The sequence below is a fragment of the Temnothorax americanus genome, unplaced genomic scaffold (genome assembly GCF_048541705.1).
Source record: "Temnothorax americanus isolate GAGA-0224 unplaced genomic scaffold, ASM4854170v1 Scaffold76, whole genome shotgun sequence".
In the NCBI taxonomy this organism is placed as follows: Eukaryota; Metazoa; Arthropoda; class Insecta; order Hymenoptera; family Formicidae; genus Temnothorax; species Temnothorax americanus.
Genome location: NW_027509799.1, coordinates 71,691 through 86,030, shown reverse-complemented (window position 1 = coordinate 86,030; position 14,340 = coordinate 71,691). Strand labels below are relative to the sequence as shown.

Sequence of the window (14,340 nt, the reverse complement as noted above, 5' to 3'; positions counted from 1 at the left end):
GTGTGTGCGTGCGTGCGTGCGTGCGTGCGTGCGTGCGTGCGTGCGTGCGTGCGTGCGTGCGTGCGTGCGTGCGTGCGTGCGTGCGTGCGTGCGTGCGTGCGTGCGTGCGTGCGTGCGTGCGTGCGTGCGTGCGTGCGTGCGTGCGAGCGTGCGTGCGTGCGTGCGTGCGTGCGTGCGTGCGAGCGAGCGTGCGTGCGTGTGTGTGTGTGTGTGTGTGTGAAGACTAATACAAATATCAAAACCGTATGTCAGCCAATATATTTTACCACGAAATATTTCACGTATTATAAATGTACTCTAAATATTCTGTTTTTTTTTTCATTTTCAGATTAATTAAATCAAAATACTTAATCGAAATAACATGGTTTCTCGTTACTTTAATAACTCGATCCCGCGAGTCATATATCGTTCCGCGCAATTAATCCCAGAATGGGATATAGGACATATAGGTAAATTATTTAAACCGAAATTTGAACTAGAAGCCCAAAGCGTCAAAAACATGGGATATATTCAAATTTAAGCGTCACTGAATAGATAATTATCGCCCGGAAATACATCCCAAAACAATATAATGTCCCTATTTTCTATCGTTTCGATTCCTGTTCCGAACAAACGCAATGTATCTAATTGATACAAGTACAGTCGTATTAGCAGAGACGCATCTACCTCCCTCATGTTTTCATTCATCACTTGGGTATAGTATACATTCGGCGTTTGTTTGTGCTCTGTGAGAGCCTTTTGCTTTAGATTCTATTTGAAATGTCGTTCACTTTGCTAATTTACGAGACTCACGGGTGTCAATAAATCGCGCGAAATATGTATCTACTTCGACAAGCGGTCGTCGCCTCGATACGTTTATGAATTATTAACAGTGCGAGTTAATAAATTGCTTACTAATATATATAAGTGCGACGTACGATACCATTTAATATTTTGTAGTACTTGTCGCGTTTCGAAGAATAATATGACACACGGAGCGGCTTGCGTTACACCTGTTCGCTCGAGTCTCACCGCGTGAATGACAACACGGCATGTGGCGGCCTTGCATATTATATTATATACGGCAGTGTACTGTACACCACTAAACAAATACCAAATCATATGCCGGTCAGACTGTTTTTTTTATCATAAAATGTTCAACATCTAATAAAATAAATATATGCTGTATGTTTTATTCGTTACATTTTTAATTAATTTCGATTTAATTATATGAACAGTTATATTTTGTGGTGTACCGTATTTTGTAAACTCGTTAGCGTCGCCGTGATTCATTCCGTTCGATGGAGGGAGCAAATAAAATATTGTTACTTGAATACTAATTAACACGAAAAATTTGTTTCAATTTATTAATATGTATATATATAAATATCCACTGTTAACAGCAAATTTTAAATTACAGGCCAATTATTTAATTCTTTTTTTCTAGTGACAATTTGAATGCTTTATTAATAACTCCATTTAAAAAGAATTATTAATGCTTTAAAAAACTATTTCTGAACTTTAAGTCACATTTGTTACATAAACAATTGTTCTCTTCTCACAGCACTTTCAGAAAAACATTACAAAGTTCAAAAACTAATTGACATACATACATATATATTATCTTCTCTCAAGAATCAATTACTGAATTGCGAGAAATAAAACCCAGACTGTTTCAAGACTAATTTCATCCGAGTTTCTTAATCTAATCACGACTGCAAATATAACGTAATAAATATTAAATTAATTTGCACGGTTTATGTATTAAATCGAATTGTGTCTCAAAACTGGTTTTAGAATTTTTCAAATGTGATTATAAATGCAAACCTAAAAAAAATGTGATATCCAAGATTCGCCTGTTTTTCCTGTTTAACAATTAGAAATTCAACAGTTGCGAGAAAAAGTATTTTACGCAGATATCATATGACACCCAGTATTCTACAGTTTGACTCGCTATACCATCGATTGTTTCCCCGAGACTATCTTGTCCCAGAGAAAAATGGCTGCGCTTTTGACGAAAAACTATTTTTCATCACGATTGAAACGCGGCTTTCAACGGCAGCAATTCGGTGGAGTTTATACGTGGTATAACGATATCGAGTGGAGGCGTGGAAGAAGAATTCTGAGGAATGGTCTAGGCGTGCTGGTGGGTGCGGGTGCCACCTGCGGAGCGTTCTTATATTTCCTGGACCGATCCGTTCAGGCGATGGACCGCGTCGCGCATCTGCCCAGCTATCCCTGGGCCTTCGAGGGATACCTCACGACTCTGGACCACTCGGCTGTGCGGCGGGGCTGGCAAGTCTACAGAACCGTATGTCACACGTGCCACAGCTTGCGCTACGTGCGATTCATGGATCTGATCGACGTTTCACACACGAGGGACGAGGTCAAGGCCATTGCCGCCGAGTACGAGGTAGACGGTAGGCCTGAATTTATCCCGCGCCGCCGGATCCCGCCGATTCCACTTTTGGCGTAGGCGTTTCGTTTCCTTCTCTTTCTCGCGGCTCTCGTAAATTGACTTCGAGTCCGCACTCGACGACGGTGACGACGCATAATTCAATTACGAGTTGGCTCGCCGGGAACATTTTCCGTCCACGCAAAAATGAAATTAGCTACCACTCTGTATAGCGAGAAAAAAAATACACGTTTCTGTCCGGTATTACAGCCGAAGAGAGAGAGAGAGAGAGAGAGAGAGAGAGAGAGAGAGAGAGAGAGAGAGAGTGTGTGTGTGTGTGTGTGTGTTTGCAAAGTTGGGTAATTGAAAAAGATTCAGTTACTCTTCAGTTACTAAAATTCACCAAATATTTCTACAGTCTTATAACATTTTCTCTTATGTAATAATAATATGAAAAAAAAGATAACAATGTAGAAAAACAAATCCTTGTAGCTTGTACATATGGTGATTTGAAACTTGAAACAACCTTATTGTCCCGCAAATATCAGATTCCTGACTCAATTCTGAGACGATTTTTCCTGTAGCAAAATTTTTGCCAAAGCTTACTCTGAGAAAAAAAATTGTTAATCCGAAAAAATATTTAGTCCGATACGTTCAACTAAACATTTTAGTTAGTCAACCAAACATTAGTTTGTTTCAACAATTTATTTAATTTCTTTAATCAAGAATTAATTAATTCAACTAATGTTTAGTTAACCAACTAAAATGTTTAGTTGAACGTATCGGACTAAATAATTTTTAGGATTAATAAATTTTTTTTCTTAGTGTAGTTTTCGAGTTATAAAAGAAAATAGTTACCTTATTACGGGCCGAGTACAGAAGGTAGGCAGGAGCGGCGCGCCAACTGATCGCAACAGGCGCTTCATTCATCACCTCCGCAAGCCGATCATCTTCGCATCAAACGCGACAAAAAATTTTCGATATACCATGCCATTTTCTCTGCAAGTGAGCGAATTGCACACTAACGGATTACATCCAGCGGACGGTGAATCGCGCCCTCCTCCTGTACCCGGCCCGTAGTAAGGTAACTATTTCCTTTTATAACTCGAAAACTAAGCTTCGGTGAAAATCTACAGGAAAAATCATTTCAAATCGAGTCAGAAATCTGATATTTGCAAGACAATAGGGTTGTTTCAAATCACCTTATATATCGAAATAATATTGAAAAGTTATTTGATACAAAATGTGGTGACTTTCCTATCACAATCTTACAGAAAGTGAATGCACTTTTTACAGATATTAAGTTACTATTTCGCAATATTATATGCTATTGTAAATGCATCATATGTGTTATCAGTTTAGTAGTATAAAATTGTTCGATAAAGTTAATCAATGGACAAATGGTTCACGTGTCTTATCAAAATATTTTTTTTTATTTATCGCAAGAACTGACAGCTAGTTTAAGATAATACAAAAACGATATAACCTTATATAGCCATGTAATTTATTGGTCTTGTCATTTCTTCATGGTGTTTTTTTATCCGTACCAAATATATATATTAATAGTATCTTATGTAGAAACTTAATGCATTAATATAATAACTAATCTTATTTTTAATCTAATTAATTAAATAAAAATAAATATTTATACAGTTCGTGAAGACTGCTTGATTGATCTTTTAATGTAAAACTTTAAATCAACTTTTTTTATTCGGTTTAAACTTCATGGAATAATCTAGATATCGATTTCGGATATGCAGATTCGAGACGGACCTGACGAAGAGGGTAACTACTACATGAGACCCGGAAGACTGTCTGATTTATTGCCACCTCCTTTTCCGAATGAGGAAGCGGCCAGGGCGGCAAATTTCGGCGCGTACCCACCAGATCTGACCTACATCATTTTTGCCAGGAGGAACGGTAGAAATTACGTATTTTCTTTGCTGACGGGATGGATGGAACCGCCAGCAGGTGTATCTTTAACCGATCAGCAACATTTTAATGCCTACTTTCCCGGAAACGTAATCAGTATGGCGCAAGTGAGTATCCAATATATTATTCCGCATATTTTTATACACATAGCTCGAGGCTTCCTCTTGTTTTATTTCGTCTATATACTTAATTCTCAATTTGAGATAAAGTATTTCGTACAAGTTTTAACAGGCGCTATCTCTTCTACGCATGATCTTTAACATTCAGTTGTAAAATTTAAATGTGTTCAAATTTGTTTAAAATTAAACAATGAAATACGCTAATTGTCTATATCCATCAATGAGCCTTGAAAATCTCTATATCTCCGTAACTCAAAATGCATTTTAAATTTTCCTTTTATTGAGGAAAATTCAAGCTATCTCTTCCTCTCTTCTAAAAAGATAAAAGCATAGGATAATGACAAAATAAATAAATAAATAAAGAAAAATATAGTAATGACCGGACATAGTTTATAGATACAACAAACATCCGCCAAATTGTTAGCTCGAAAAACTTAAGATAAATGTCAATGAGCTAGGTATTGATCCTGCCGAATTATACCTTATCAAGAGATAATTTTATTATTTATACATCAACATTGTTAATATTTATTTCACTAATTAATCTTTCATGCTAATGAAATTTTAATTGCGCGCCCTCTCATTTGCTGTCGTTACAACGTATTATGAATCATGTATTCAGATGCTAACTGAAGGAGCGGTGGAATACGACGATGGCACCCCGTCGACGACGTCGCAAATGGCAAAGGACATGGTCGAGTTTTTAAGCTGGACATCCTCGCAAAACTTAGATGAACGAAAGCGGATGTTTATTAAGGCGATGGGAATCTGTATCATATTACTAGCTACGGTTACTCACAATATGAGATACGTTTGGTCGCACTTGAGGAGCAGGCAGATCGCATATGTGCCCAAGGAAAAATATTAAAAAATATTCTCGCAAAAGGTTTCCAATATGGAGTATCCAAATGAGGAAAGTTATTTCTTGGGGGAAAAAAAAAAGTTAAATAAGTGAGTCACGTCAATTCAGATGACCAATTAAGTTTGTAAATCGCTTGAAATTGCGATTAACATCAATTATTTTTTAGATCCGAATTGATTGACTGCCTGGCCGAAACAAATGTCAAAGATCACCATATAGACGTAATATTAAAGAGCACGCTACAGAAGCAGGTTCAAAATCGATTCTTCATAAAACTAATCGACTACTAATTGACACGTACAATACGTATAATCCAGTAAATAAGAAATAGCAATTGATTGTACATATAGAACAAGTTCTCTAAAAGTCATACTAAAATGCTAAATAGAATTTCGTTATCTTAAGACAGAATATCGATGAGAATTCATCATCAATCAAGAATAAATTATCAATTTATTAAAAAATATATACCTTTTATCATAAAATTTAGTTTAACATAAAGATAGAACCGTTATAAATTAACCTTTCGATAAATAATTCTTGAGATAGGTTTTAATTTGGCTCTTTTTTACAAGCATCTAGTTTATTTTTACACTGTCTCATTTTATTTAATCATGTACCGAGACAAACTTTAGAGTAATATTAATTGGATGCGACAGTAGGGCGACCTGTAATCCTTATACTTAAAACCAAGCAGACGTCGACGTGGTTCCATAACGTTGCATCAGAATGTGCATTCACGTACGAAAACGCAATCTATAAATATACAGGCAACTTTCAACAAACGACGAATCCTGTGTCCTCTGTCCTCGTCTAACGCCAATGCGGGCCGATCGCGGAATTGCACGCGCGCAAAATCGTACACAAAGAACACAGATGGATCCAGGGACCGATTGCAGTAATGGAGGATTCACATTGCGTCCGATCACGTCCGATGTTCGACGTACGACGATCCGACATCCAATAACAGAATTTATTATTAGAGACAAAAATTTCCTATTGGATGTCGGATCGTCGTACGTCGAACATCGGACGCAGTGTGAATCCTCCATAACATGCGCCAACATCGATAATCGTTTCGCAATGCGCGGCCTTGACGATGCCCGTATAGCTGCCGATCGGGCCGTCTAAAAATAGGAGGAGCTTGTGCGCGCGCGCGCGCTCACGGGCAACAAACATTAACGTCGTCTCTCACACGAGTCGTTAACTCCGGAATGACCGGTGCCATGGTCGCTTGTGAATCCATCTATCTCGCCTGTAATAACACCCCCGCGTCTTCCCGCGACACCTCACCGCCTATTTTTAGATCGCCGCTATATATAACGACGTCTTGCCACTCCTTTCTCTCTTTCTTTTCCTCTCTCTTCGTACACCTCTCGATCCGATGATCAAACGACAGCGGAATAGAATGTCGAGAATAATATCGGGCGTTTCGGCGGCGCGGCGGCTATATATAGACGATGGATGCGTCAGTGCAGCAACAAGTGAGGCCCGCGGACGTAAGAGAACCGAGGGTGACAAAAGGGGGGGAAGGGATTGGGGAACGGGGCGCAGGGTGAAATCGAAAATATACGGAACGATGAATGAAACCTCCGCATTGACGTCGCCAAGACGTGCCAGGCGATGTCGAGATTATCCAACTCGTGCCGGGACTGTTTTTGAATGCATCTCTCCGCGGCGGCCGCGGCGCGGCGGAGGCGGGGACACGTCAAGCGCGACGAGAAAGATATATGCGGCAGATATCTGAAAATATCATCAATCGCTCCGGGAATTTACTATACCGGTTGCGGTGGTGGGACCGACGTGCAACGTGCCGCGCGAGAAGCAAGCGAGACGCAAGAGGAAATTGGCGTAACTTCGACAAGAATAACTTCTCGCGCGACGTAGATACGCCGATATGTTGAGATGAAAGCTCGATATTATGGACACGCGCGCGCGGGAGTAAGTGTCCGGCCAATTCGTTATTTGCAGCCAATCCGCGTATACGTCGCGCGTTCATGATGCGTGTAAAACTAATAAGTAACAAGTGGTAGATCTTTATATCTCGAAAAATCTCGAAAAAATCTAAGCAGTAGTAACTTTATTTCCGAAAAATTATAACCCCAGTGATACACGTCACAAAATTATGTTATCTTATCAAAAAGAAGAGTCGCGCTTCAAGTGATCTATTACAATTACAAAAAAGAAATGATATCTCTTTAAATTAGAGCGCCAATTACAGAGAGAACATGTATATTGCTTCAAAAAATAATTGTTGCACTACTTTAAAAAATCTTTACATTGTGTCAATTAGAAAATAATGTATGATAACAATTTTATAAGATTAAAAAATTTTATTTAAATTTAACAAGGGAATACAAGATATTTAAATACAAAGTTTACATGTGTATTTTTTAATGGTCACAAAGAATTACAGAGGTAACAGTACAAAATAAAAATATTCTATTAAAATACATAAATTTTTCTTGTAAAAAAACTTGGCGCTGTTAGACCTCTTTATATATATATATATATATATATATATATATATATATATATAATTATATATATATATAACTTAATATTACTCCCATCGCATTCTTCTCTGAATTATTTTTATTTATTGTTGTCCTTATTTATTTAAAATTTTGAGGTCTAACAGCGCCAAGTTTTTTTACAAGAAAAATTTATGTATTTTAATAGAATATTTTTATTTTGTACTGTTACCTCTGTAATTCTTTGTGACCATTAAAAAATACACATGTAAACTTTGTATTTAAATATCTTGTATTCCCTTGTTAAATTTAAATAACATTTTTTAATCTTATAAAATTGTTATCATACATTCTTTTCTAATTGACACAATGTAAAGATTTTTTAAAGAAGTGCAACAATTATTTTTTGAGGCAATATACATGTTCTCTCTGTAATTGGCGCTCTAATTTAAAGAGATATCATTTCTTTTTTGTAATTGTAATAGATCACTTGAAGCGCGACTCTTCTTTTTGATAAGATAACATAATTTTGTGACGTGTATCACTTGGGTTATAATTTTTCGGAAATAAAGTTACTACTGCTTAGATTTTTTCGAGATTTTTCGAGATATAAAGATCTACCACTTGTTACTTAGGTTTTTTCGAGGTATAATACTACCACTTTCTTTTTTTTTAGGTAACAACATATACACTACTATACGTGTACTTGGCGCCTTTTTTACCTTTTTTTAAAAAAGGTAATTTTGTGCGGATATCACGCCTTTTTGTAGTATATTACGCATTTTATAAACAGTATGTACAGGATAAAGCTATTTGGAGGTATAATACTACCACTTCGTTTTTTTCGAGGTAACAACATAACAGGGTAACAACATAATACATATACACTACTATGCGTGTACTTGGCGCTCTTTTTTACCTTTTTTTTTTTTAAAGTAATTTTGTACGGATATCATGCCTTTTTGTAGTGTTACGCATCTTAATCTTATAAACAATATATCTTATAATCTTATAAACAGTATATAATACAAGGTATGAAGCTAAAAGTGTTACGGACTATTATTTCTAAAGAAAACAACAATTTAATATTTTGCTTAGTTTTTTTAAAATAATAATCTGTAACCCTTTTAGTTGTACACCTTGTATATATTTTTCAATTTCAACATAAAACATAATCGCAATAAATCATGATTAATGTTAATAAGTCGTTAACTGTAAAATTCTTTATTTATTTTTATTTGCGTGTCTTACTGAATGTTGTTCGCAACTGTATATGTACCGATATCTTCAGGTATCGATATTTTTGATAATTATTTTTACGTCAAACATAATTTTAATTCATCCAATTTTTATTATGTCTAGACATAATTTTCGTCCAATTTTTATTATGTCTAAACATAATTTTAATTTAGCGATTTTTATTATGTCATGACATAATTTTAATTCTGCCGCTAGGGAAATTTTAAGTCGATTCTTATGAATCAAGCTTGAATTCAATGTCTAGGTGTCCCAGGTTGCCGATGACAAGGTCCACATAGTGCGCTTCGTAGTTTTCGGTGTCTACATGTATTAATACCTCGAATTCGATATCTACGTGTCTTACATTGGGTGCGTTCAGCCGATATTCCGCTAGCCTAGCAATCGTGAGCAGTCGCTCGTTTTCGCTCGTTTCCTCTCTTTTGACCTAATGGATTAAAAGGAGAGGAAACGAGCGAAAACGAGCGACTGCTCACGATTGCTAGGCTAGCGAAGTATCGGCTGAACGCACCCATTCAGATTTAAAGTTATTAATACACCTAGACACCAAAAACTATGAAGCGCACTATGTGGACCTCGTCATCGGCAACATGGAACACGTAGACATTGAATTCGAGGTATTATTACACCTAGACACCGAAAACTACAGAGCGCGCTATCTGGACCTCGTCATCAGCAACCTGGGACACCTAAACATAAATTTCTAGGTATTAATACACGTAGACACCGAAAACTACGGAGCACACTATGTGGACTTCGTCATCGGCAACTTGGGACACCTAAACATCGAATTCAACGTACGATTACACCTGGACACCGAAAACTATGAAGCGCACTATCTGGATCCCGTCATCGGCAACTTGGGACACGTGGACATCGAATTCAAGGTATTAATACACGTAGACACCAAAAACTACGGAGCGCACTATGTGGACCTTGTCATCGGCAACCTGGGACACCTAGACATCGAATTCAACGTACGATTACACCTGGACACCGAAAACTATGAAGCGCACTATTTGGATCCCGTCATCGGCAACCTGGAACACGTGGACATCGAATTCAAGATATTAATACACGTAGACACCGAAAACTACGGAGCGCACTATGTGGACCTCGTCATCGGCAACCTGGGACACCTAGACATCGAATTCAACGTACGATTACACCTGGACACCGAAAACTATGAAGCGCACTATCTGGATCCCGTCATCGGCAACCTGGGACACGTGGACATCGAATTCAAGGTATTAATACACGTAGACACCGAAAACTACGGAGCGCACTATGAGGACCTCGTCATCGGCAACCTGGGACACGTAGACATCGAATTCAACGTGTTATTACACCTGGACACTAAAAACTATGAAGCGCACTATCTGGACCTCGTCATCGGCAACCTGGGATACCTAGACATCGAATTCAACGTACGATTACACCTGGACACCGAAAACTATGAAGCGCACTATCTGGATCCCGTCATCGGCAACCTGGGACACGTGGACATCAAATTCAAGGTATTAATACACGTAGACACCGAAAACTACGGAGCGCACTATGTGGACCTCATCATTGGCAACCTGGGACACCTAGACATCGAATTCAACGTACGATTACACATGGACACCGAAAACTATGAAGCGCTCTATCTGGATCTCGTCATCGGCAACCTGGGACACGTGGACATCGAATTCAAGGTATTAATACACGTACACACCGAAAACTACGGAACGCACTATGTGGACCTCGTTATCGGCAACCTGGGACACGTAGACATCGAATTCAACGTATTATTACACCTGGACACCGAAAACTATGAAGCGCACTATGTGGACTTTGTCATCGGCAACCTGGGACACTAGACATCGAATTCAAGGTATTAATACACGTAGATACCGAAAACTACGGAGCGCACTATGAGGACCTCGTCATCGGCAACCTGGGACACGTAGACATCGAATTCAACGTGTTATTACACCTGGACACCGAAAACTATGAAGCGCACTATCTGGACCTCGTCATCGGCAACCTGGGATACCTAGACATCGAATTCAAGCTTAATTCATAAGAATCGACTTAAAAATTCCCTTGCGGCATTTTCTGCCAAGCGTAGAGAATCTTCTTTTCCGTTGACTCAATATATATTATTTATATATATACCTAATTTACCTAAATAGAAATCTTCCTCCTGACCGATAAGTCTATCGACCTAATTTCGACATACGCGCGCGATATCGAAACTGGCGATACCTGCGCCGCCAGCGTCGAAAAAGTGAAAGTAACGTTTCTGATTATGACGTCATCATATCAGACGTCGGCGTTAGAAGTAGAAGTATACGTATCTTAAAAATAAATTTTCACATTTGGACTTTGCGTCGCTATATCTCCGCTCGTAGGGCACGTAGCGGAATATTATGAGAGAAACCCCCCCCCCCCCCTAATTGGACCCCAAGCTATCGATCAAGCCTACTTAGAACTTGATCCGTTCACTCGTTATCGAGATCTCAACATCTCGACTACTCGCAACCCGTCGCGTCGCGTAAAAGAGTCACGGTCGGTCTCGCTCCGCGTGTACTTGGCGCGAGACACTACCGTGTCTCTTGATATAAAACTTGTCTTTCATACAGCGAAAAGCCAAAGAAACGATACGTCATATGTATCGAATTTAAACTGTATAAAACTAATTACAGGAAAGAAACATATGTCACACGTTCGGAGGAACCATAAAAGAAAACATGTCATTCACCGGATTCTGACATTTAAAAGCGAATAAGAAAGTCAGTCGATGTAAATAATTTATTATCCTTACTAGTTCGGCGCACATCAGGTGCCATGCATGTTAATCACGGCTAAATATATATCACTTTGGAAAAAAAATCCTCACAAAGAAACCGATTGTCCTTGATATCGATTGTCGCCGTTAATACAAATTGTGTTTTCGAAATAGATCGATCGAGAAACATTTACGATGGTTATTCCTACGGAAAACAATTTGGCATTTGTGCGCGCGAGTCCAACATATGTGTAACTTACTACGCGCCGTGTTTATTTCGCGAGAGGTGAGAGATCTTTTTTTAAGATGATAAAATACGCAGACAGCGCGATGTACGAGCTAGAGAGATGTCAAAATACCGCCACTCGAAAAACGTAATAGCGAAGACTGCGAGAACGTTCGGAAATAAAGTGTCCGTTAAACCGGATCCAGACTAAGCAAGAGAGAGCGGACAAACGCGAATGAACAATTTGTTTCAATACGTTTCAGTACTCATGTATTCGTTTTTTTTCTCGTAGGACTATCGCTTGCATGAAAATCCACATACGTAGATTACTTGTAAATCTGCGGATATGAGGTATTTTTTTCCGCAGCATTCATCTCACGTGTAAATACATCAAAGATGCACGCGAAATGTAGACGGACGTAGACCTGTTTTTGAATGAAACCTCCGCATTGACGTCAGACGGACATGGACACGGACACATTTACTGAACGTCGCCTGTCGTTATCTAAGAAGACGACGTCGACGACGATTGTGTTTTGCAGAATCGCGCGGTATTTCGCGCGCGCTGCCAGATACCCGCAACAAACTCTGTACCCGAAGAGACTTACGTCGAGCTCTCAGAATGGTATATCCCAGCCGGAAATAACTTCGCACTTTCGGTAATATGGCCATATGGTTGCGGCCACGATGAAAATACGCTCATGAAATGTGCGAAGCCCCCACCCCCCCCCCCGTATCTCCGCCGCCCGCGCATTTAGCGTTAAGAACGGCCGCCCCCGATCCTGCTAAGTCTCCAATTAAAATAGTCATCCGTCAAAATAGAATTCTCGTAAACTATGCGGGGATCAAAGTCATGTTTGCGTTGGCTCTCAGGTACTCATATGGGATTATTATCGCACTCGATCAAATGTTAAATATTGGAGAGTTTGAGAAATTCCATTCCTTTCGTAAGATTATTGAAACTGAAATCGTTCTCGAATCGCTAAGACTGGACTTTAAATTACAATCACGTAGCCATATTTCAATTTGTTTAATGAAAAAACAAGCGATTATTGTTTTTCGTTATTTAATGTCTATCATAATTTTTCATAGCTTGTCTATCCATATTTGTAGATAAATTGATTTTATGTCATTTGGAAGTACAATAACGTTGAATTTCAATAAATATTTTGTCATAAAACAGCAGAATTCTTTTATCAAGAGACACGGTAGTGTCTCGCGCCAAGTACACGCGGAGCGAAATGTAGATTATCACAGAGTTATTGAGCTATAACATCAGTTGTATTTTAAAATATATAATTTCCAATGTGTCACATCAAAAATAATTCTGAGATAATTAACGCTTATTTTCTAACTTCGTAAAATTGTCAAAATCTTGGATATTCAATACTTAAAAGCAACTTAATATTAACGTTGTATTAATGAAATAAGTAACACATCTGACGAAAACGGTCGATTTCTGAGAGAAACATTATATATATATATATATAAGATATAAGATATAAAATATAAGATATAAGATATACATATATGTATATAATAATAATTCATTCTCCACAACAGATTTATATGCGAATAGAAATATGGAGCGATGCACAAATTTAGAATAAATGCAATCGGGAATCGAGTTATTGTATTTTCACATTCTCTCTCGGATAAGAGACAAAACCACTTGATTAACAGTGAGTTTCTATCATCTCTAATTTGTCTTGCTCTTGGAAAATTACTCGTCAGTTAAATTTGACTTGAGCGTATACTTAACGAGTCTTAAGTGAGTCTTCCGGGGCGTCGTCATTACGATCGAAGAAAATCTTGGCACTTTCAATCGTATCTTCGTCGACACTTAGGAGCTTATATGAGCGCTGCAATTTTGAGAAACCACACCGATTATCCGGCTGTCTCTCATTTCCGCGCGCCAACGCAGCCGCTCATTAAAATAGAAGATCACGCTATCCTCTCCCACTCTGTCCCTCCTTCCATTCCCTGTTATTTATTTTTCTTTTCCTATATCCCGACGTTTTCGTATTGACGAGCTAGTATTTTACGATCACGATGCGCGAGTTAGCCTAATAGTTAGTTTAATAAGCTAAAAAAGTGAGTTGGTCAAGGTAGAGTAGAAATCATTAAAATCTTGTTTCCAACCGTTTATTCGAGTCGCAGGCTTCCATCTTAAATGTGCACATTGAACGATGCGAAAGAATAACCATTTTCTTACGCGTGCATAACGAAAAAAACCGTGAGAAAATGTTTTGTTTCAAAATTAAAATCTGTTGCATGATCAAGATTGTTAGCGAAACAAAAAAATAAATATTCTCTGGATTTT

The 14,340-nt window shown here is 38.3% G+C and overlaps 2 protein-coding genes across 7 annotated transcripts in view; one reads left to right on the top strand and one right to left on the bottom strand.

The window, feature by feature from the left end:
• Hdac4 (histone deacetylase 4) overlaps positions 1 to 14,340 on the bottom strand; it is a 211,336-nt gene that overhangs the window by 139,744 nt on the left and 57,252 nt on the right. The window lies entirely within an intron of this gene.
• On the top strand, positions 436 to 7,387 carry LOC143906813 (uncharacterized). The gene is made up of 3 exons (XM_077423087.1): positions 436 to 2,392; positions 4,135 to 4,413; positions 5,048 to 7,387. The coding sequence occupies exons 1-3, from the start codon at positions 1,979 to 1,981 to the stop codon at positions 5,291 to 5,293; spliced, it is 939 nt and encodes a 312-aa protein (XP_077279213.1). The 5' UTR covers positions 436 to 1,978; the 3' UTR covers positions 5,294 to 7,387.

Coding starts and splice junctions, on each gene's coding strand:
- LOC143906813 (XM_077423087.1), top strand. CDS start 1,979: ATGGCTGCGCTTTTGACGAAAAACTATTTTTCATCACGATTGAAACGC. Junction 2,393..4,134: donor CCATTGCCGCCGAGTACGAG/GTAGACGGTAGG, acceptor TCGGATATGCAG/ATTCGAGACGGACCTGACGA. Junction 4,414..5,047: donor ACGTAATCAGTATGGCGCAA/GTGAGTATCCAA, acceptor TCATGTATTCAG/ATGCTAACTGAAGGAGCGGT.